This window comes from Colius striatus, chromosome 19, assembly GCF_028858725.1.
Source record: "Colius striatus isolate bColStr4 chromosome 19, bColStr4.1.hap1, whole genome shotgun sequence".
NCBI classification, from domain to species: domain Eukaryota; kingdom Metazoa; phylum Chordata; class Aves; order Coliiformes; family Coliidae; genus Colius; species Colius striatus.
In genome coordinates, this window is record NC_084777.1 from 145,507 (window position 1) to 169,004 (window position 23,498).

At 40.2% G+C, this 23,498-nt stretch overlaps 2 protein-coding genes across 6 annotated transcripts; one reads left to right on the top strand and one right to left on the bottom strand.

The window, feature by feature from the left end:
• Window positions 1–889: 889 nt before the first annotated feature.
• On the top strand, window positions 890–10,945 carry FBXW2 (F-box and WD repeat domain containing 2). Of its 2 annotated transcripts, none has more exons than XM_062011344.1 (7): window positions 890–1,262; window positions 2,696–3,205; window positions 5,381–5,575; window positions 6,352–6,485; window positions 7,103–7,189; window positions 7,841–8,010; window positions 9,470–10,945. In XM_062011344.1, the coding sequence occupies exons 2-7, from the start codon at window positions 2,716–2,718 to the stop codon at window positions 9,756–9,758; spliced, it is 1,365 nt and encodes a 454-aa protein (XP_061867328.1). In that variant the 5' UTR covers window positions 890–1,262; window positions 2,696–2,715; the 3' UTR covers window positions 9,759–10,945. The 2 variants fall into 2 exon arrangements, with proteins under 2 accessions (XP_061867328.1, XP_061867330.1); XM_062011346.1 differs by having other exon boundaries at window positions 1,106–1,262; window positions 2,788–3,205.
• Window positions 10,946–12,029: 1,084 nt separating this feature from the next.
• On the bottom strand, window positions 12,030–23,133 carry LOC104562776 (uncharacterized). Of its 4 annotated transcripts, XM_062011342.1 has the most exons (3): window positions 17,581–19,494; window positions 16,745–16,913; window positions 12,030–16,007 (listed from the first exon to the last, which is right to left on the bottom strand). In XM_062011342.1, the coding sequence occupies exon 3, from the start codon at window positions 16,005–16,007 to the stop codon at window positions 14,640–14,642; it is 1,368 nt and encodes a 455-aa protein (XP_061867326.1). In that variant the 5' UTR covers window positions 16,745–16,913; window positions 17,581–19,494; the 3' UTR covers window positions 12,030–14,639. The 4 variants fall into 4 exon arrangements, with proteins under 4 accessions (XP_061867326.1, XP_061867327.1, XP_061867324.1 ...); XM_062011343.1 differs by lacking the exons at window positions 16,745–16,913; window positions 17,581–19,494 and adding an exon at window positions 22,976–23,133; XM_062011340.1 differs by lacking the exon at window positions 16,745–16,913.
• Window positions 23,134–23,498: the final 365 nt, after the last annotated feature.

Consider the following 23,498-nt stretch of genomic DNA (forward strand, 5'->3'; position numbering starts at 1 on the left):
AGTCTATATCCAAAAAGCAACTATTCCCCATGTCGACTGACTGCACTAATTTACTAAGAAGTTTATTTTCTATGATTCCGTAACAGGTCATACTAGTACAAGTTCTCCCATAATATGAGAAATGTGAGAATAGTTGGATGACAGTTAAGCACAAAAAATACATTCAAATAACAGGAGCATTTATGCTGAAAGTGTTAACAGTTACTCAGGAAAGATTAGAATCTGAGTTTAGAAAAGAAAGTAGATTTAATTACCAAGATCTGCATTTATTCTTGTTCTTAAGAGGAGTAAGACCTCATCACATTTGATTTTTGAGTGAAATCAAATAATGGTAATGCATCACACAGAGACTTACCCTAAACCATGAGGCCTGATTGCTGTCCAGACTTAGTTTAGGATCGTCCATTTTCCTCAACTCTGGAAGAACAGGCGAGCTATATAGCCTAGAACAACGCCAAAGCTAAGTGGTCTCAGGACAGCAGTTTCTTGTACAGCTTCTTGTTCAGGTACAGCTTCTTCCTCTGCACTGAAGCAGAAGAGGCCAAGAAGGATCAGGTCGCCTCCACCTCCTGCTTCCGGCTCAAGCGTGCCAGGCACCGTGCTCGACCCAGAGCTCGCCTCGACTACCCCCTCCCATCGCCCGAGACCAGTCAACGCTGGCCCGGCCAGACCGGCTTGTCGCGGCACCCACGCTCACCTCGAGTCTGAGTTCGAAGGGGAGTAAACCAGCAGGTAACGGGACTCCTCTGCAGCCACGGCTCCTGTGACGAGCGCCTCGCACGGCAGCCCCGGCCGCCTCTCCGCTGGCGGCCGCTCCAGGCCGAGCGCTCGGCGGCCTCCCCGGGTGAGCGGAGCGAGACGCGCCCTCGGCCGCGGCTCCCGACGGAAGCGAGCAACGTGTGGAAGCGGGGAGTGATGACGTCCGGGGAGCGCGCCGGAAGCTGCTTGGCTACGGAGAGCGGTGGGGTCCGGGGAGGGTCTTCCCTCCGGGTGCCGCGGGTCGCCCGGCGCAGGGGCCGCGGCGAGGGGTTTGCCCTGCCCGTCCCACGCCGAGCGTGGCCGAGGCGCCCAGTCCCGTCCGAGGGTGACCTCCTGCCGCGGGTGCCCGCGGGCTGTGGCGGGGTCGGCGGAAGTGCCGGGAGCTTGTCCAGCTGCGGAGCGATGGCCGCAGGGAAGCACCAGCCCGAGCCGGGCTCGGAGGGGCCGCGCGAGCCGTGGCGGCTGCCTGCGGGAGGACGCTCCGCGCCCGGACGCTACCTGAGGTGAGCGCCACGGGACTCGGGCGAGCGGCACGGCCGCTGTTGGCAGCAGCGGCGCTGAAACTCTCCGGCCCTCGCCCTGCCTTTTGCGTGCGGAGGTACATGAGGGCGGGCGGCGGGAAGCGCATCGCGGGCGCTGCGTAACACGTAGAGAATGTAGCTCTGAGCGCCGGTTTCGGAGCCTCACAGCAGCCCTTGATTTCAGTATTGGCGTTACGCGTTAAATACCACAAGCGCTTCAGAGGTTGCCTATTTTTTGTTCGTAGGGATCTTGTTAGAAATTTTTGTTTGGTTTAAGAGAATACATGCCTGTTAGAACAGCAAATATAATGTGCCAAATGTGCAGAGGAAAACCGGTAAGTGCTGTTGGAAGTAAAAGTTACTGTACGAACTTGTGACTTGATAGGAGCAGCAGTTTCTGTGCATTTACCACCCAGAACCTTCTTGTGTTTTTATCAGCGTTTGCATGCCATGTGCAACCTTTCATAGTGAAGACTATACTTTTCTGTACTACTCTGCCATGTTAAGAGGTGTACTCCAAGATCTTATTTTATGAAGGAAAATGTTTGTATAGTAATAAACATGTTATTGACTCTCACTCAGATTCCTCAGTTCTTTGTATTTGGGAACTTTGGAATTAGATCTTCCAGAGGAAATAAATATGGCTTTTCAGTTGTTTGCCTGATGCTTATCTTGTCCAAGTATATTGTAGGAACTTCTGATGCCACAGGATATTACAAATACATACAGATTGCATAGTTCAGGAGGTAGTTCAAACCTTCAATTTCACTGTTAATTCTTTTCATTAGAAATAAAGAGAAAATGGGAAAAAAACCCCAGGAATGTAAAATAAGTAGTAGTATGTAGATCAAAACAGTAAAAAAAAAATGTCAAAAACTATATTAGACGAGCACAATCTACAGTCTTTACATGGGTGAAATAGAAAGATGGCTGTATCTTCTTTAGAAAAAAAACTACAGTTACCTGCTTTGTGTTTAAAATAGTTCAGGACAAAGGTATGATTAAGTTCTGTCAGTAACTAGCTTATCAGTCTGCTTACATGCTTTGGTTTCTTCCCTTTTTCGGTATAATCCATGAGTAAACTGTAAGACAGTGTTTATTTGTTATAATAGTTTTACAATTTAAACTAACCCTTATCTTACTGGGTTCAGAATTTGAAAGCACAAAAAAAAGGTGTTAATATTAAAAATGAATGCTAACATTCACTAGCTCCATACAATCCACTTCTAAGTCTGATGCAGGTCCAAAGCGCATGCAAATGCTTAATCCTAACCTAATGAATATTTCAAAATGTGTTTGGTCACTTCACTCTATGTGTTAACATGCCATTTGCAATACTGGTGTACCAGTAATAAAGATGTGATGCTTACCTTGTTTTCTGAATGGAACTAATACAGTATTTTGATGTATCACAGGTAAATTTTTCCATAACCTTATGGAGAAAAAGGACTTTGAAGCATGGCTTGATAACATTTCTATTACATTTCTTTCTCTGACGGACTTGCAGAAAAATGAAACTCTGGATCACCTGATTAGCTTGAGTGGAGCAGTCCAGCTCAGGCACCTCTCCAATAATCTAGAGATTCTCCTCAAGAGGGACTTCCTCAAACTTCTTCCATTGGAGCTTAGTTTTTATCTGTTAAAATGGCTTGATCCTCAGACCTTACTCACATGTTGCCTCGTCTCTAAGCAGTGGAATAAGGTTATAAGTGCCTGTACAGAGGTGTGGCAGACTGCGTGTAAGAATTTGGGTTGGCAAATAGATGACTCTGTTCAGGATCCTCTGCACTGGAAGAAGGTTTACCTAAAGGCTATTTTAAGGATGAAGCAACTAAAGGACCACGAAGCCTTTGAGACATCCTCTTTAATTGGACACAGTGCCAGAGTATATGCACTTTACTATAAAGATGGACTTCTCTGTACAGGTAGGAAGGACAGAAAACTTCCAATTCTTTGTTTTCTCTTCCTCTCCCCCTCCAGTCCCCACCACCCCATATGATTACTGACAAGTTGCATTTGTTTTACCAGACAGATTATTTTCACTGTGCTAACATAGTGTCAGATCTTTTTTTTTTTTTCTTTTTTCAATTTCTGAACCATCTGGCACACTAATACACTCACTAGTCACTTTAATAGGAAAACAACAAGACTAATTTCTTTGTTGGTTAAAAAAACAATAATAGCAGGTATCATGTTTCAGATTAGTAGGACCATTTGAGAAGTACAGATATGTTAGTTATCCTGTTAGAGGATAACTGCCAGGTACAGGGGCCTTGTATGTGTTATGTGATCACCGCAGTCTCCCAAGTTCTGGCAGGGAAAAGCCTGTCTTCTTCCTTGAAACAAGACAATTTCTCTGATACAGGCTGTAAACACTTTCAGTTCTTAACATGTTATTGTATGAAGACCCATAAGCTAGATTTCACCTTGGTACTAGTAAAGATACAGGCTGCTAGATTTACACCTTCCTGAAGACTGCAAACTTTACAATTTCAGTTTGAACTGAAAAATAGAGCTAGAACAAATAAGAAACCGTAAGTGTGAAAGAATAGTAAAAAAGTTACAATGAACTGCCGTCAGAGCATATTCCAAGGATTTTCCAATCACTTGAGGTGACAATGCTATATAATAAGTTTGGAACACTGGTTAGGTAGTCCCACATTTGTCGGTGTAAGATGGTTACTAGACACAGACAAGTCTAGCTGGTCTTTCCCATCTCTGCTCAACAAGGAATGTAAGTATCCCAGAAAGCAACATTTTCAAAACTTTCTGAAAAGTGGCATGCTTTGGTGCTGAAACAACCAGGAGAAGCAACAGGTGTGAGGATCTGGGGTTTTATTCTGCTCTCCAAAAGTCAGCAGTCTGGACGTACTGTTTTTTGCTTGTTTGTTTGTTTTCTAAAAAAATTTAAAAAAAACTTTGGGGAGAGAAAGGAAATTGGCAGGAGATAAGGCCTGCATTCATGCACTGGTTTCTGCGATCTGACAGTCTCCTTTCTGACCTGAAACAAACTAAAGCTTTCAGTGCAGTCAGTGGCTCTGCAAATCTGAGTGATGTATCATGCAAAACTTCCATGCATCTGTTTCAGTAGACAGTGTCAATCAGAGGCAGTCCTAGAATCTATGGAAAGTGCTAAAAGGATATGAGAAAATTGGAAGGCCAGATATCTAGTAGCTTAATTAACATGAAAAGAGGCTTTGCTATAGTGCTGAGACTTAGAAGTAGGGCGTATTCCTCATTCAAGCAAGTTGAAAGCACTATTTAATGAGAAGATCAACAAGGGAAAATGCAGAGCTCTGCACCTGAGGAAGAACTCTATGGCTCCAGAATATGCTGGGGCCCACCTAGCTGGAAAGGAGCTTGGCAGAAGAGGTCTAGGAGAGTTCCAGTGGATGCCAAAATGAATACAGGCCACCAATGTGCCCTTGCTGTATTTGGGGCTGCTTTAGGAGTGTTGCCAGTAGGTTGAGGGAGGTGCGTCTTCCCCACCACTCAGCACTGCTGAGGCCACACCTGGAATACTGTGTCCAGTTCTGGGCTCCTCAGTACAAGAGAGACATTGACATGCTGGAGAGTCCAACAAAGGGCTGTGAAGATGATGAAGGGATTGAGGCATCTCTTGTATGAAGAAAGGCTGAGAGACCTGGGACTTACGCTGAAAAAGAGAGGGCTCTGGGAGAATCTTATTAATGTATGTAAGTACCTGAAGTCAGCGGGCAAAGGAGATGGAGACAGGCTCTTTTCAGTGGTGCCCACTGATGAGACAAGAGAAAGTAGATACAAATAAAACACAGGAGGTTCCCACTAAAACACTTTTTTACTGTGGGAGTGATTGAGCATGCGTTGCCCAGGAAGATGGTGGAGCATCCATCCTTGGACATATTCAAAAGCAATTTGGTCATGTTCCTGGGCACCTGGCTCTAGGTGGCCTCACTTTAGTAGGGGGGTTGGAAGAGTTGACCTCCAGAGGTCTCTTCCAACCATAACTGTTCTGTGATTCCATGAAAATACTATGTTTAAAACGAACGTGGATGATGAATGTAGGATTGGAAATATTATTTACTCTTTGCTTCCAATTACCCTGTTCTTTTATATTCTAGGATCAGATGACTTATCTGCCAAACTGTGGGATGTCAGCACAGGTCAGTGCATATATGGTATCCAGACACACACTTGTGCTGCAGTGAAGTTTGATGAACAAAAGCTTGTAACAGGGTCTTTTGATAACACAGTAGCCTGTTGGGAGTGGAGCTCTGGAGCAAAGACACAGCATTTTAGAGGACATACTGGTGCAGGTATGTTGAACTTTTCACTTTGTAATTTGTCCTACAGGTCAAGTAGCGTATAGCATCATCCAACAAACTATAATTTAGCACGATAGCACTTTTTAGACTCTGTCCCAAGTCACATTTTGGAGTGGGGTGAGTGAGAGCCTCACCACAGAAGCGCAGATCTCTCTGGCCTTCAATAATGCCAAGGCTTAGCCAAGTAGTGTTTTCCAGTACCATGGAAATAATATTAAATGTCATGCTTATTGAGTACTTTTAAGTCTACCAAAAAGATGCAAACACTAGGTAGCAGGGAGCACATGGCAATAGCAATTCTTTATATCCCCAGACTGGAGATGGGCTTACAGGAAAGAGCACAATAGCACCTGGGAACCTGTATCTGCATTTTCATCTCATAATTAACTTCTCTGTCCTCTACCAATATCTTCATGTGTTCCACTGTGAGTAATAAAATATATCAAATGTGCTAATCTTGCTGGAAGTGACTTAACAGAATTCTTAAAACAGGAACTAGCTGAAGTTACTCTTTGCCATAATCCAGCCATAAAGCAACCACTGATACACATGCTCATAATTTAGACAAAAATCAGTAATTTTGCAATGTACACATAGGAATCCAGAGCAACAAATCACATATATAGTTGAAGAACAACAATCACTGCTGTGTTAATACACAAATTGAGAGGCTACTAAACATAGACAGAAGATACTAGTTAGTGTTTCACAGAAAAACACATGCATAGAGACTGGTATTCCTTATTTAGTATCCTCTTTGCTTGTAGTTTTTAGTGTGGATTACAATGATGAACTTGATATTCTGGTCAGTGGCTCTGCAGACTTCACTGTGAAAGTATGGGCCTTATCAACAGGAACGTGCCTGAATACCCTAACTGGACACACAGAATGGGTCACTAAGGTGGGAATATTGATTTTTAATTAATCTTGCAAAAGACTTACTTGCCTTGCAATAAGTTTGTAATGTGTTCTAAATTTCCTTTTCCTAATCCAAACCCTTCATCTAAGTGTAGAATCTGAAGAAGATTAGGAAATAATGCAAAATAACATTTGAGTTGTAAAAACAGTTAAAGAAGCTCTAATTAAATCTTTCACACCCTTGGAGATACTTCTATTCCAAAGCAGCTGAAATAATATGAGGAATCAGTGTTTGATTCGAAGACTGAATAAAAGCAGTGGCTCCAAAAGAAACTTAACTAAAAAATTCTGTAGAAAATCTAGTGATCTTGATAACCAAAATCTGAGCATGAGAAGTATCCAAAGTGTATAAACAATATTTTCTTTCAGAACTTCACAGGTGAGGGGTGATTCTAGAGGTTATTCACTTATTTATACAGTAAATTGTCACTAGTAGTAACAAGAACAATGTGAACTGTAGTTTCCGTTCAGTTGCTAAAAGTATTTGTATTGCCTTTATACAAGAGTATAAGGTGCAGGTTGTCAGTGAAATGAAAAATGCAAATCACGGTTTGGTTATTTAACAACATAAACATAAACCATTATATCCTTCACTTACAGGTAGTTTTGCAGAAATGCAAAGTCAAATCTCTTATGCATAGTCCTGGGGATTATATTCTTCTAAGTGCAGATAAGTATGAAATCAAGGTATGTACATATCATACATGTATCATTTTGGTACCCAGGGAAATAAAATGGCTTGAGGGCTTTGCTGTTTTCTCCCATATTCCCTGACTGTAAAGTTGTGTATAAAACATCCATCTCTGTGGAAGCTAACTTTTCAATACTTTCAATCATGTTTAGATTTAAATAATAGCTCTACATGAATGGCAAAACAAAAAAATAACTGCTTTCTGTCTATGCTTAACCTGCTCACTTGAAACTCCAAGTAGTGTTACTGTTGGGGACTTCATGCTTGGAGAGTGTCACGAATTGTTTGTGGCTATGGAAGTGCTTCAGAACTGAACCATTGTTACCTTCCAACCCTACCAGTCTGTGATTCTGTGATTTCTGTCCCACTGGATGGTTGGGTTTTTTTTTTTCTTTTTTTTTTTTTCTGTTCTTAAAAGTACCCATTTTTACTGGAATTTTTTAGGCTAGAAACAATACATACTGCAATACTTCTGTAAGTCAAACCACTTACAGAATTGATGTTCCTACCTAAAAGGGAGAAATACTTCTGAAAAACACATGCATGCATTTACCCGATTCTTAAAGACAGACTGTAAGGCTTGCTCTCTTTGTGTAATGGTTTGGCACATGAATGTCTTATGGTCTTAAACTGTGTTTAAATTGTAGATTTGGCCAATTGGAAGGGAAATAAACTGCAAGTGCTTAAAAACACTGTCTGTTTCTGAAGACCGGAGCATCTCTCTACAGCCCAGACTGCACTTTGATGGTAAATACATAGTGTGCAGTTCAGCACTAGGATTATACCAGTGGGACTTTGCCAGCTACGATATTCTCAGGTAAATCTTTCTGTTTAGGATTTAGTCTTCTATAAATAAATAATAAGTAGAACATATTGGTTTTAACAACATGCTTTAGATGTAGGGCAAAAGAACCCTGATAAAAATTCTGTGAACATCCCACTTTATACATATTGCCAGGCTTAATTCTAATTTACCATCTATTAATAAAAATCATTTGATTGCTGTTTTAATTTCTGGCCACAGGCTAGTCTTTTTTCATATTTTCATTCCATAAGCTGAAGAGTTTCAATATAGAGTTAAAACAAACTGCAGTGCTATAGTTGTGAATATGAAATTGGAGAGACTAGAAGTTATTGTTACCATGGAGACTGTTCCACAGAGAAGCAGGCAGCCATTTATGGGGATCCTTTATTGGGACAAGGAATTAAAAAGATTTCTTTTTTTTCCTCGTAGCGGTACTGATCATTCTCAATAAAACTGTGGAATGATAGTGAAATCTATCAGACTACAGTGAGGTATCAAACAGCGTGGCATTTTGTTTCCATAAAAGAATGAGGCTGTAGCTGTTAGAAATGGTGGCATGAAGAACTGTAACTTATAAAAAAAGTCCAAAACTGCATTTTAGAACTGTTACCAGACCCTTAACTGACAAGACCTGAATATCTGTAGAGTATCTACCATGGAAGGTCTACTCCAAAAGAAGTGCTTCTTATAAGTAAGAATGAGTAATTTCACCTCTTATTTTACCCTCTCATCTTTCAAAAAAAGAAAAATGTTCTCTTACTGCTGAGAACAGATTTTTATCTCCATACATTATTGTGCCGCAGTTCTGGGCTTTATGTAATACTCTGATCAAATGCTCAAGACAGTTGTGGAAAACTCACTCTCTTCAATAGCCAATCCAAGTTTTAGTTATTAAGACGAAAATATCCTAAAGGTGTAGGGGAAGTAACAAATACTTCTATTTCTCCCTAAGATGAAGATGCTTAACTTACGCTGTCAGTAAAACAGCATTCTGGAAAGGACTAACTTTGAATGGTTTATTATCCTCATATCACAAAAAGGCATTTTTATGTTTTATTTCCAGCTTTTAGAAGAGTGGTCAAATACGAATAAGAGGTTTTACCTCTTAAAGATATTGAGGCATGAAACTCCTATGGAATTGTACTGTAAAACACAAGTGCATTTGCTCTTTTGTGTGTATCTGGAAATAAGACTTTTTAAACTTGTGCTGCGCAGAATCCCTTTCAAACCCTAACCTTATGTTCAGAGGGTCTATCTTGAATGCACAGTCAGAACTGAAACCACAGGCCTGACTGTAGCTAAGTGTCCAAGTGCCTAATTTGAAAAAAAAATTGCATGCAATTCTTTCTAAATGCTTTGAGAATTATGAGTTTAGACATTTATTTTCTACAGATGTGTAAGGATTTGGTTTAGTAATGCAGGCTCATGACTACATTGTCATTGTTTCTAACAATGTTGTCTTGTCTTCTAGGGTTATCAAACCTCCTGACTTCTCAAATGTGTCTTTGCTGGGCTTTGGAGAGATATTTGCTCTACTGTTTGATAACAGATACCTGTATATAATGGACTTGAGGACAGAAAAACTGATAAGCCGCTGGCCTCTACCAGAGTACAGAAAGTCAAAGAGAGGTTCAAGCTTTTTGGCTGGTGAAATGTCTTGGTTAAATGGACTAAATGGCCAAAATGATATGGGCTTGGTTTTTGCCACCAGTATGCCAGACCACAGTATCCATTTGGTGTTATGGAAAGAACATGGCTGAAAAACTCTCAAATGCAGAATCTTCAGGAATAGATGGACTATCAGCAGTGTGTCCATAAAATGGGACTTTGCATGAACCAAAGTTGCACACCTAATGGTATCATCATGCAATGCACAATCATTTACTTTTATTTGGGCATTTGGGAATGGGTTGTTTTGGACATAACACAATACAGCATGCTAACAGTATTCATCACAATATTTTGTCTGTACTCATGTTTAAACATATCTGTTTGGGCTCCGAACCATAGCTTGTAATGTTTAAACCATTCAAATCCACCATCATCTGAAATGAAGTAGCGCTTGACTTGACTTCTGACCTATTTTTTTTTTTAAACGAAGGTGAAGCTACTATTTTCGAACTATAGGCTTTTGTACAGGTAACAGCAAATACTGGTTACAGTGCATGGCTGCTTAAATCAAATGAGAAGATAGCAAACCCTTTCTCTAATATAATTGTCTTCAAAACGTTTCTTCTTTTTAATAGCTTTAAGTACTTAGCCTTTGAAATAGAAGACTCAAGTCCTGTAACTAGGATCAGATGCTAACAATAATGACTCAAGTTTGGGAACATGTCAATATGAACTCCCCTCAGCAAGAATGGTACAACTTTTCATTTATCTGATAGAGCTTGTGATCACAATTAACCTTAGAGAACCTCTGACAGTATTCATCAAATTTGCTGATGGCAACTCAGAATGGCTTGATCGGTGTTCTGTAGTCTATCTTTCTTACAGTTGATGTAAGAATGTAATTTAGTTCACAGGTAGAAATATAATGATTGGGAAGGTAATGTTCAATCTCTACAGCAAGTCACACTTCTATTACATGATGTCTAGCAGCCATTCACTTTTTCCAAAAGTTGCAGTTAGTATTATTATGCACTTAAAGTAGTTGCTACATCCAGATTTGGAAAGTGGAGGCAAATAACTGTGAGAGTGTTACATCTCTGGGAAAAAAAACTACAGAAGTCTGAAGCAAAGCATAGGAGTAGAAAAAAGTCTTTTGCTTTTATCATCATAGGCGACCTAATGTACACAAGTTAACTACTGAGTAGCAAATCCTTTCCACAGACATGTGTGGTATTTGACATGTACTTAAAAAGCTGTATCTATAACACCACATGCTTTAGAAATGCTTTAGGTTGATTTCCCCTCCTCCCTTACAATAAAATCTCCTCTTAATAGATTTTGGGGGTTTTTGGTTTGGTTGGGTTTTTTACAGAACTTGAAAACATGAGTTTTCATGAAGATTGGCTCCTGTCCTAGAAAAGATAAAACTGACTAGCATTACTGTTGTTGGCATGATGATTTTTTCCTTCCCACTAACCAAGGAATCCGAGTTTCACACTTGATAGGGAAGTAGGGCACAAATGCCAAGATTCCCAGAAGTATGCAGTATGAGTTACACCAACGAAGTTTTTGTATGCAAGATTCAGTAGATGTGGGAATTGCATAAAGTCACAGCGGCAGTGTCTCGAATACAAGGCCAGTGTTTAGAACCTGGTTTTCCACCTTTACTCACAAGAATTTACTTTGATTTGTAATCAAGGATTTTACCACTTCAAAGCCAAATTCACAGCTTTCAATTCAGACTATGCTGATGGAGGCACAAATGATGATATAAGATCTTTGGTTACCTCACTCAAAAGTGAAGAGAACTTATATAAAACAGAAAGCTTTAAATAACTTGTCTAGAAACCCAGTTCTTATCATTCTTAATATGGAAGCAGCTATACAGTGTATGAAGTGTGCAGCAACCCAGCTTATTCTAAAGGAACCATGTGATGGGCGACCTGTAAAAAACTGCAGTAGCCACACAGTTAAGTTTCCAATGATACTAATTTGGATAGGAAGTGGAATCCATAGAAAGGGGAAGCAGTCAATATGCCCGAGAATATGCTATTCTGAGGATCCTCAACAAAGCAGATAAGTGGGCTGACAGAAATCTCAGTGAACTTTAACCAAAACAAATGCACCATCTTGCACCTAAGACAATTACCCAACAAAACAGGCAGGCTGGAGGCATCTAGATGAAAAGCAGCTTTAGAGGAAAGGACTTGGGAATGCTGTTGTACAGCAAATTGAACAGGATTCAGCAATATGCTCTTGTGATAAGGCCAACTGTACACTGAGCTGTACAAGCAAGTCCACAGCTAGGAGGAGCTCAAAGGAAGGTTCTTCAACTCAGTTCTGCTCTCAAGGCCACGCCCGAGTCCAATGTTGAGCTCAACATTACAAAACTGACACGCTGCAGCAAGTCCTATGACAGGCTGCAGAGATGAAGCACAAGATGGCTGAGAAATTAGTTCAGCCTTCCAGAGAGAATGATGGGGGAAGGGAAGGTGTTAGTGATCATGGGGGGTGGGCACTATTACTGTCTCCAGCTATCTTAACAAGAAGGTATAGAGAAGACAGAGTTAGACTCAGTATCATGCAATAGGACAAGGGCCCACGGTCACAAACTGCAAGAGAAATTCCAACTAGCTCTTCCCATCATGAGGGTAGTTAAAGACTCAAAAAGGCTGCCCAGAGTCATTGTGTGTTCGGTTTACCCAGATAAAGTTCAAGGAAACCATGCCACCTTACCCTGCTTTGAGCAGGAAATTGGACTTGCAGATGTCCTTTTCTAATCTACATATCTAAAATTCCAAATGGACCTCTTGCCAAGCAAAACAGTACTACTGCAGCAGGCACCTTTGATGTTAATACAGCTGACACAGATTGTTGATAGAGACTGTGGGAGATGCTGTTGCTACTGTAAAGCAAATGCTATAGTTTGTTAAAAGCCATGAAGTGATTCCTGGAAAGGGATTCTACCACAAGTATTCCACAAGTTGCAGAAAATTTTAAACATATTAAGAACTCTAAAATTCTCTTTTTCTGCATTGTCCCAGAGAATGCAAGCAGAATAGCATCCAATACACACTACACTGTTCTTCTTCCCTTTTGGTTTTATGAATAGTTTCCACTTATTGTGAAGCAGGTTATGATTACTATAAACATAGTTAGTGGCTAATGGTTATTTATAGACTATCTCTTGAAGCCTCTCACATAAAAGTTTCACATGGACATTTGCTAGCTAATGATGTCAATTCACTAATGACAGAGCACAGATATATGCCACCACAAAACAGATGAAGGAATGAAAACATGACAATACCACAAAAATTTAAAAAGCATACCTGTTCTCACACACACACACTTAACTCTCTCACACACGTCACAGTATCACTGCCACCAGATGTCCTATCATGAGAAGGTTCTAATATCTTGCCACATCAGTACAATGCACATAGCTTTGGGGACTTAGCAAACAGGAAAAAAATTGTCAAAAATTGTTAAGTTACAGTGAGCAAATGTTCTTTGCTTTACTTTCCATATGACTTTTTAGCAGAAGTTAGCAACTATCTGGCAGTGTTTTTAGATAGAGGTTGGAAAAGACACAGCTTCTGTACCATTAACACTTACATAAGTGAGCAACATATTTCAACTTACCCATCACAAAGGACTAAAATCCACCTGATGCTTCCTTTCCATGAATAAAGAAACAGTTTGCTATGAGGCTTCAAGGTCCCAGGAAAAAAAAAAAACACACACATACAAGTGCTATGTATCATAAATAGTGGTTCCTCTATTCATCTTTCCACCTGAAAATAGCCTTTTTTTTCAGTTCACAACAATCTCTTTCTTCAACACCAACCTGTATCACTGGCCTTTGTTCTAAAGCTTTCTAACAGGACTCAGCACTTACTGCTTAAGTAATTCAGAACAGCTGTGGGTAACAAAACAGGGATCACTCTTCTCCTTAAACCATTAAAAAATACAATTAAACAGTCATTTGAATCAGCAAAAACTCAAACTGCTATGTTTAGTGTTACGATGCACTACCTTAATTTTTTTTACAATTTAAACTGGTAGATTTTGCTCAATTATTTTCACTATTTATTTGTTTATCTTTAACTCAAGGTGCTACATATGCATTTTTTTATCCAAATAGTGACATAAAAACTGCAAGAATTAAAACCAAAAGTTACTAATTATAGCAGTTGTATTTTTTATACATAGATTGAAAACTGTGTATTAATTTGTGCATTATGTGAACCAGCTGGGAAATACTTTTTTTTTTAATGATGAAAAAAAATATTTTTCCAGAAGTAATACCATCTGCATTGATCCTTGGTATCATTGAATGACTCAGCGATCTGCTAAGAATTCTCATTTCCATTACAAAGAAATATCTCAAACAAGTGACAGTTACAGTGCTACAGCTGGTGTGTTTTCCTCTGTAATTTATTGTTAATGCCAATAAAGGTCTTCATCTGTGAGATGCTGTCCCAAGCCACTTTTAATAGACACCTCTAATCACAGCTGTGTTTTTTTATCCACCAAGTACTTCAGAGATACAAGAAAAAAAAAATCAATTAACTTCTTCTTCAAGTAGTTTACAAAATCATTGTACTAGCTAAACAATATATGAAGATGGGAAAAGAAAATGAGAGAAAGCTGAAAAATGGGTACATTAGCTTTCTAATTTCTGCATGGTCACTTCCTAGGCCCTGCATAATGCTAGTTATAGCCATTCAAAAGAGCTATCTTCTCCCTATCAACTCTCACATCTGAAAAACCTGCAGTAGAGACTTTACCTCAACAACCCAACTCTTTATTGGCACTTAATCACTGTGTACTCTTACAAAATACCATGTCTCATGTAATAAGTTAAATGCATTTACATTTGCACAGTACATAAAAGGGCTGTTCTCTTAAACCTCTAAAAGATGTAAACTTCACATGGAAGCAATTTTAATATAACTTTTAAATTCTATTCTCTGCCTGCCCACAGTACAGGTAGCTCTCCACATTCCCTCCTTATAACCAAGGTTTCACTTTTGACCTTGCAGTATAGTTTGATGTAGCACCTTGTTAACATTCATGATTAATGACGAGTTGTATCTCCACAGCGTTGTATCCCTTATGAGGGATTCTCTAGGAAGGTTTCCTTGAAGGGGCACCCGACAGTGATAAATGAGAGCAATGTCCATGGGAACATTCACACTGTTCCCATAAGCACGTAGGACAGAGTGGACCGAAGTCTGAATCACCTTCCGTGGATCTACTATCATTTTCCTGGGATTGATTGTATCTTTTCTGTCAGGCTCTCTGTGAACATGCTGTAATATATTAACACCTGGCACAGTATTCCAGGAGGAAATGTTGAACATGTCAGTAGATACAGTTCTGGGGAAGATATGGTTCTCAAAGAGGAAAATGCCAGTCCCTGGGTTTTGCTCCTGGAGGCTGCTCATCATTGTTTTCCAGTCTGGGTGCTTAAGGGGAAGAATTATTTCATCAGCATCATTAAGAACCACAAACTTGCTCCTCTGCATGTTACGGTATACACAGTCATTTAGAGCTGTGATTTGTCCATAGTAGCCAATGTGCGTTCCATCTTGTGCAAAGTGCCATTTAGAAGAAACCTTCAGGTATGAGTTAATTGGCCAGTGAATTACCTCTACAATTCCTTCTTCCATATAAAACTTTAAGACTTTCTCCATCAGGTGACTGCAGTTGTTCTTATAGATCACCACTTTCTCTACCCCAAGAATCTTGTACATTTCCATACTCTGTATAAACTGCAAAACATTGTTGTAATTTCCAAACATGGTGGAGATGCATACAGTGAAGTCAACAGAAAAGGTTTCAGCCTTGCGGTTTTTAATTTCAAACCTTGGCAGCTGGTCAATATTTCCATGTGGAGACTGATGAATTGACACATGTGTTGGATCACAGTTTTTGGGTTCCAAACAAACTATATCTGCTGTGCCATAGGGAAATCCAAATCTATCTGAATGAACATCAATTTCTGCTTTTGATATGTATATCTTTCCATCAGGCTGACAGCAGAACCAGCAGTGTAGTTGTTTTACATCTTCATGGTGAACAATCCCAATCACACGGGTGACTTTGCTTTCTCTGTTGTCGAAGTATGGAGATATAATAAAAGTCTTGTTGTCTTTTAGTGCTGTTATTGTGCTATTGATTATTTTTCCTCTACATCTGCTACCTTCTTGAATTATTTTTGGCAGGTGAGAAAGTCTCTGTAACCTAATATATGAAAGTGTGATCGTTGAAGTTACAACAATAACACACACAGCAGCTGCAAACCAAGATTTTTTCTCACCACGCAACATTTTGAATATATTGAAATGTGGATGCAAATTTCTTTGTCCTTGCAGTTTATGCTGCTGCATCTGCAGGAAAAAAAAAGATGTAGCATGAGGTAATATTGATTTGTGATCACCATTTAAGAATTTCATAAACTAGATGAGAGACAAATCTCTACCACTGTTCATGGATTTAATCAGAGATCCAGCTACTGTGCTTCTATGATGAAATCACAGAACACGCCTTTAATGGTATGGATGATACCGCACATGGCATTCTGTATGTCAGATGTATGAAACAGTTTCTGTACATGGAGGTTTCTGTGAGAGAATAAAATAGAGGTCTGTATACAGGAGAAGAAGGAGCAAGTATTCAGTACTTTCTATGACCAAAATCTTAGAAAATCTAATTAAATAATTAGTCATTTTAAAAGGAAAACAAAAGCTTGGTTTTGGGGGTTTTTTCCCCTGTACACAGTCTATATGTAAATTTTACATGAAAAAAGCCCTCAACCAGACTTCTCAGACAAGTTAGGGGCTGATACATAAATTACACATATAGAGAATGAATCGGGTTAATACAAAACATGGCAGAGTTTATTCTAAAATAATAATTAAACCTATATTGCATACTTTTTTTTTTTTGCATTTCTCACATGGTAGATTATTTTGAGAACCTCTCAATCACGCTTCATGATGGAACAGAAAACTAGCATTTTCAAAGCAAAATAAGAAAGATACAAAATTAAAAGAACCCAAATCCAAAGTTTTGATCCAGATATCACACTCAGCAGCTTTGTAACTTTGAAAGTGCATAAATTCACCTGCAACTTGCTTGGCTTGAAAAATTCCCCTAGAGTCTGGTTTTCCTCTTAAACAGTATTTTTCACCCAGCAAACACTGGCTTCTGAATACAGCAATCAATCTTGTGACTCTCAGTTTAGTCAAAAAAATAATTGCCCACACCTTCAGAACAACGTGCAATACTCTTTTCTGAAAAAGCAAAATAACAGGAACTGTGGTCACAACATACTCTTTAAAATGTCCCATTTTAAAATGCCCAATGCCAATACACTTTATAGTAGCCTTTCCGAGCTACCAAGAAATTGCTTTACAGACCAGAAAAGTCATAGGGCACCAGAAATCTCATTACATCATACTAGGCACAAAGCAGAACAGCAGCAGCAGCAAGCACTGACGCTTCCATCTCTGAAAAGCAGAATTCCCCTCCAGAAGTCCTTGTAATTTAGAGTAGAACTGCAAACACATGGTATGAAGTTGCTACGGTCATACAACTTCTGCTGGAGATTTGTGACTGAGAAGGACTCAAATTTTCAAAGTCTTTTTATTAAACGTTCTGAAGTTAGACAAAAATTCTCCCTGTAGCATTCTTATCCCCAGGTCGCTATATATTTTAGCATTCTTACAACACAGAGTAGGTCACATTTAACATTTTTTCCACATTCTTGTCTATTTATGACTTAAAATTATCTTTTTACAGAATAAATAGGTTTTACTAAAGAAGTCTCAAAATTATCCAATATTAAAAAATACAACTAATTTATCACCTGTTTTTTTAAAATAAAAATTAAATAATAATTTAAAAATACACCCTTTCAACTATGTTTTAAACAATGAACATCAGAGAGGAAAAAGGTACCTTTTAAAGCAGCCAGCTGATTGAAGTTCTGTTCAATCCTCCATTTATTTTTTGCTAAGGTGTAATCTACAGATTGTTTATTCTAACCAGATGAAAACAAATATCTTTAAGATAAAATGCAATAATTGTTCAATATAGAAAAAGAATGAGGAAAAAAATGCTGGTACGATAGCTAAGACACTTGCCAACACATTTTATTTCAGATGGTTGGTGTTCTTTAATATTAGTCAGCAACAGCAGCCACACCTACCAGAAAAACAAGTTTTCCTTCTCTTGAGCAAAGTATACAGTTGCCTCACAAGGACTTAACTTCAACTACAAAATTGAATGTGGAGTTGTTGAAGCAAATCAAACTTAGGCACTCAGGTGATTTGTTTTTAAGGCTACCTAAGCTTCCTTCTGGAAATTAATCCTGCAGTTCACACACATATTTAAAGAGAACTAGAAAAATACACTGTATATCTGCATTTCTTGGGCAATCATTTCTTCAGTAACATACTACACACCTAATATAAACAGGCAAATACAGGTTCTGATAAGGAATTGCAAGAGATCTGAAACACCAGCAGGTTCTAGAAGCAGAGAAAAAGAAAAAATATAGAACTCAAAACACACCAGAACACAAACTCTTAAAGAAAATAAATATGAAATTATTTGAGGGGTGAAATTAATGGATTTCCCAACACGTGATTCATTAATTTTCATCCTCCACAGATATGTAGTTGGAAAAGATAAAAAGTTGGATTGATTAGGAACGTTGCATTTATATTTCCTCACTATAGAGTACTTGGCAAATTTTAACTTCAAATATACTCTAGCATATTTTAAAGACAATATTTTATAATAGCAACAATAATTCTTTACAGTTTTATGTCATTTTATTCCTATTGGTCTTCAAGAGAACTTGACACAAATTATGCAGATTTCATAGAATCATAGAATGGTAGGGGTTGGAAGGGACCTTCACAGATCATCTAGCCCAACCCCCCTGCAGAAGCAGGGTCACCTAGATCAGGTTGGATAGGAACATGTCCAGGCGGGTCTTGAAGACCTCCAAGGAAGGAGCCTCCACAACCCCTCTGGGCAGCCTGTTCCACTGCTCTGTCACCCTCACAGGGAAATAGTTTTTTCTTATGTTTAAGTGGAACTTTTTGTGTTCCAGCTTCATCCCATCACCCCTTGTCCTGTTGCTGGCTACTACAGAAAAAAGAGATGTCCCAACCTCCTGACAACCACCCTTTAGATATTTATAAATGTTAATAAGATCTCCCCTCAGTCTCCTCTAGACTAAACAGCCCCAGGTCCCGCAGCCTTTCCTCGTATGAAAGATGCTCTATTCCCTGCGCTGGACTCTCTCCAGTACTTCCCTGCCCTTCTTGAGTTGAGGAGCCCACAACTGGACACAGGACTCCAGATGAGGCCTCACCAGGGCAGAGTAGAGAGCGAGAAGAACCTCCCTCGATCTGCTGGCCACACTCTTCTTGATGCATCCCAGGATGCCATTGGCCTTCTTGGCCACGAGGGCACAGTGCTGCCTCATATTTAGTTTATTATCAATCAGGACTCCCAGGTCTCTCTCTGCAGAGCTGTTCTTCAGCAGTTCGACCCCTAGCCTGTACTGGTGTGTGGGGTTCCTTCCCAGATGCAGGACTGTGCACTTGTCCTTGTTGAACCTCAGGAGGTTCCTCTCTGCCCAACTCTCAAGCTGGTTGAGATCCCGCTGAATGGCAGCACCGCCTCTGGGGAATCAGCCAGTCCTCCCCGTTTGGTGTAATCAACTGTCCCCTCATCCAGGTCGTTGATGAAGGTGTTGAACAAGACTGGCCCCAGAATCGATCCCTGTGGAACTCCACTGGTCACAGGCCTCCAACTCGACTCCGTGCCATTGATCACCACCCTCTGGGCTCTGTCATTCAGCCAGCTCTCAATCCACCTCACTGTCCACTCATCCAAGCCACACTGCCTGAGCTTTCTGATGAGGATGTTGTGGGAGACAGTGTCAAAAGCCTTGCTGAAGTCAAGGTAGATGACATCCGCTGCTCTCCCCTCATCTAGCCAGCTGGTTATGCACTCATAGAAGGATATCAGGTTGGTCAAACAGGATTTCCCCTTTGTGAAGCCATGTTGACTCCCCCTGATAACCATCATATGTTCAGTGGTAACATTCAGGATGAGTTGTTCCATCACTTTTCCAGGGATGGAGGTGAGGCTGACCGGCCTGTAGTTTCCTGGGTCGGCCTTCCTGCCCTTTTTGAAGACTGCCGTGACATTGGCCTTTCTCCAGTCCTCAGGCACCTCACCTGTCCTCCATGATTGTTCAAAAATGATAGAGAGAGGCTTAGTGATCACATCAGCCAGCTCTCTAGGATGCATCCCAATTAGATTTGCACCCCATTAGATTTGCTCTAATACTACATTTAGCCAATGGTATCAATGGCTACTTTGCACCAGATGTTCTTTTTCAGTTATTTCCCTTAATAGAAAAGAGCATTCCCTCTTTCCTATTGCGTTTGTGGACTGCAGTCATATCACCTCCTGGTCTTCATATTTCCTACTGTTCTATTAAACACGATAGGCTGTCTGAATACCATCTCACAAGAAACGCTCTTCTTTAACCAGTTGCTTCCGTGCAGTTGGCCCAATTTCAATTAATCTCCAGTACTGGAGACTGTAAATATCTGTTCCTTGTCCATTTGTACATGGCAGCAATAAGCCCTCATAATTGTTGGAAATTTTCTTTCTTAACATATGCTAGGACGGTACATTTGCAGATGCATCACATTGCACAGATATATCTGAGCTTGTCATCAGCCAGAGATTAACACAACTACCCAGTTTTTCAGCCAAGTGCAGTTACACAATGTGTTTTCTTCTGCAGCAAGGTCATAATGAAGAGATCTCGTCCCAGTTAGATTCATAGATTCATTAAATGGTTTGGATTGGACAAGACCTCTACAGGGCATTTAGTTCCAACTCCCCTGCTGTGGGCAACGATATTTCACCAGATCAGGTTGCTCAAAATAATCACATTTCTCCGTATTTCTTTTGCCATAATTTTTCTAAAATTTACTGTAAAACTTTGTATGCCACTTACAAACCTGCATCTACTTAAGTAATCTCTTCTTTTGCCGACTTTCTAAACCACTCATGCTTTCTTTTCCTACATTTTACACTACATTCATGATGTCTTTATTAAACACACATTACAGGTTCTTCTATAGCTTGTCTGGCTTCCTAGAATTGTGGAATGGAAATCACTATCAACTGCCAACTGGAATTTGTTTTCACCTTTGCTCTACAACTTCTATTTTAAGACATTCTTTTCCATCATCTTTCTTTAACTTCCACAGTTAGCATTGTTCTTACGGAAAGGTGGAACAAAATTCTAATTAACTTCAAGAGCTGTTCCTAGCTCATTACTATTCTTCCCAACATGTTTTCCGCATTCTGCCTGTCCTGGGTTTGGCTGGGATAGATTTAATTTTCACAAGAAGTTGGGAGAGGTCCAGACAGGATAGCTGATCTGAACTAGCTAAACAGATATGCAATATGATGTCATGCTCAGTATATAAGTGGGGGACTTGGCCAAGGGAGGAGGGACTGAACCTCACGAATGGGCTTAGTCTCCGTTTGCTGATGGTGAGCAACTGCACTGTCCATCACTCACTTTAGGTATTCATTATTAGTAGTATTGTTTTTTCTCTCCTTATATTGTCCTATTAAACTGTCCTTATCTCAGGCTACGAGGTTTTACCTTGATTCTCTTCCCCATCCCATGGGCGGCTGGAGGAGTAACTGAATGGCTGTGTGCTTCTTTGTTTCTGGCTGGGCTTAAACCATTACATTTGGCCTTTCCTTCTAATCTGTTTTCTTTGTCCTGAGACAGCTGAAGACCTTTTATGCAGCTCATTTCAGTACCTTTGCAACGTCTACACTGAGTTTAATTTTTGATAACCAGCTTACTACCTAATCTCCCAAACTATGGTAAGTATAGGGAGAAACTGACAAGAGGTGACTGCAAACTTTCGGATGTTAATATGCAGTATTAGATTCAGTACAGGAACAATAAACAGCCCAATCCTTGGTTTACCCAGGGTTGAACTAAAAAGCCACCACTAACAAAAAGCCTTATTAGTGTATTATTAATGGGAAAATTTATTCTCTATACTCTGTTTTATGTTTTTTGCCAAAAGTAACAAAACAAACCACTGGTAAATAAAAATTTTAATTCTAAAGATTAAAAATAATTTACCATCTTTATCTAGATTGCCTGTTGCTAAGCCATCTTTTTCAGAAAGACTCTTTAAACACCAGTGTCCCTTCTCTCTTACACAGTTCAAAGTCAGAAGCATACTGAAGGATTGAACCGAGGGCAGTATTATTACACTACTTGTAAAACACTGTTCTAAAAAATGAAGCTGGCCATTTCTACATATAAAGAAGCTAAGACAGACCAATATGAAGTGTTGCCATAAACTCAAATTTGTGCCATTAGAACTGATAAACCACACATTTTCCCGCACATTCAAAACTTCTTCATTATAATCTGCTGTATATCCCTAAGACAAATTTCTCCAACTGTAAACATTTAGACTTTGTATCCTTTGAAAAATAATGAGATCAGGCAAAATAAAAATTGCATGACAACATTTAAAAGATAGTTATTTCAACTTTTTGTCTTTGTCACTATATTTATCTGGGACAGAGTTAATTTTATTCTTAGCAGTGTGCAGGATGCTGTCTTTTGGATTTGTGACCAAAACAATGCTTAAAACATTGATATTTTAGCTATCATTGACTACACTTACACAGCATCAAGGCCTTCTCTGTTTCTAATTATTTCCCTCCTCCCTGTCCCAGGAGTAGGGCAGCACAAGAAGTCTGCAAGGGATGCAGCTCGCACTGCTAAATCACACTGACCTATTCGATACCATATGATGCTGTGCTGAACAATAAAAGCTGGGGGTATGAGAGAGAGGAAGACATGCAGCATTATGGCATTTGTCTTCTTGTGTCACCGTTACCCCGTGATGAAGCCCTGCTTTCCTGAAAATACATAAAAACCTGTCTGCTGATCAGAAGCAGTGAATAAATTCTTAATTTGTTTTGCTTGCATGTGCAGCTCTGCTTTACCTCTTAAATTGTCTTTCAATGCACGAGTTTTCTCACTTTTGCCCTTCTGATTTGCTTCTCCATCCCACTGTGGGGCAGGCAGTGAGTAAATAGCTGTGTGGTGTTTAGCTGCCTACCAGTGTTAACTCACAATACACACCAATGCTACTCTTTCGAAGAGTTACGCATTCTTTAAATCTAAAACTAAATACCAGGCTTGGAGTGTATTCAGATAGGGGCTTCAAAAACAGGGTCGCACAATTAACATACACTTTTAACTTACCGTTTAGCAGTTAGCATCGGTACCCAAAAAAACATTGCTACAGCTGACCACCATCTTATTTGCTATTTCTCGAGCGGAAATAAGATCCCAAGCCTCTGGAGCCTCTTCTGCAAGTGATGCCAGTTACACAATCCTAAGCAGGAGCCGCAGCCTGATATTCTCCTTAATGCCAGAAGTTTGACCAGATAAATATACCATATACCGACAAGCAACGAGCCTGTCCCTCGGCTTCTCCCGTCTCGCGGGTTCGCCGCTCCCGGTGCGCGGGACGCAGCGACGCTTCCGCCGCCGCAGCCCCGCGCGGGCCCGACCGCGAGAGCTGCGCCGGCGCTCCTGGAGCCCTCGCGCCCGCTCCGCGCTTCCTCTGCGGCAGCTGTGGCACTGCCCGTGTGCCGGCCGCGCCAGGGCCTTCCGCCGCTGCGTACCGAGGGTAAGCGGGGAGCCCGATGGCACCTGTAGCCTAGAAAGGAGGCGGTAGCTGCGGGCGGGAGAGCGAGCGGCGTGGGGAGACCCGCGGGCCGTA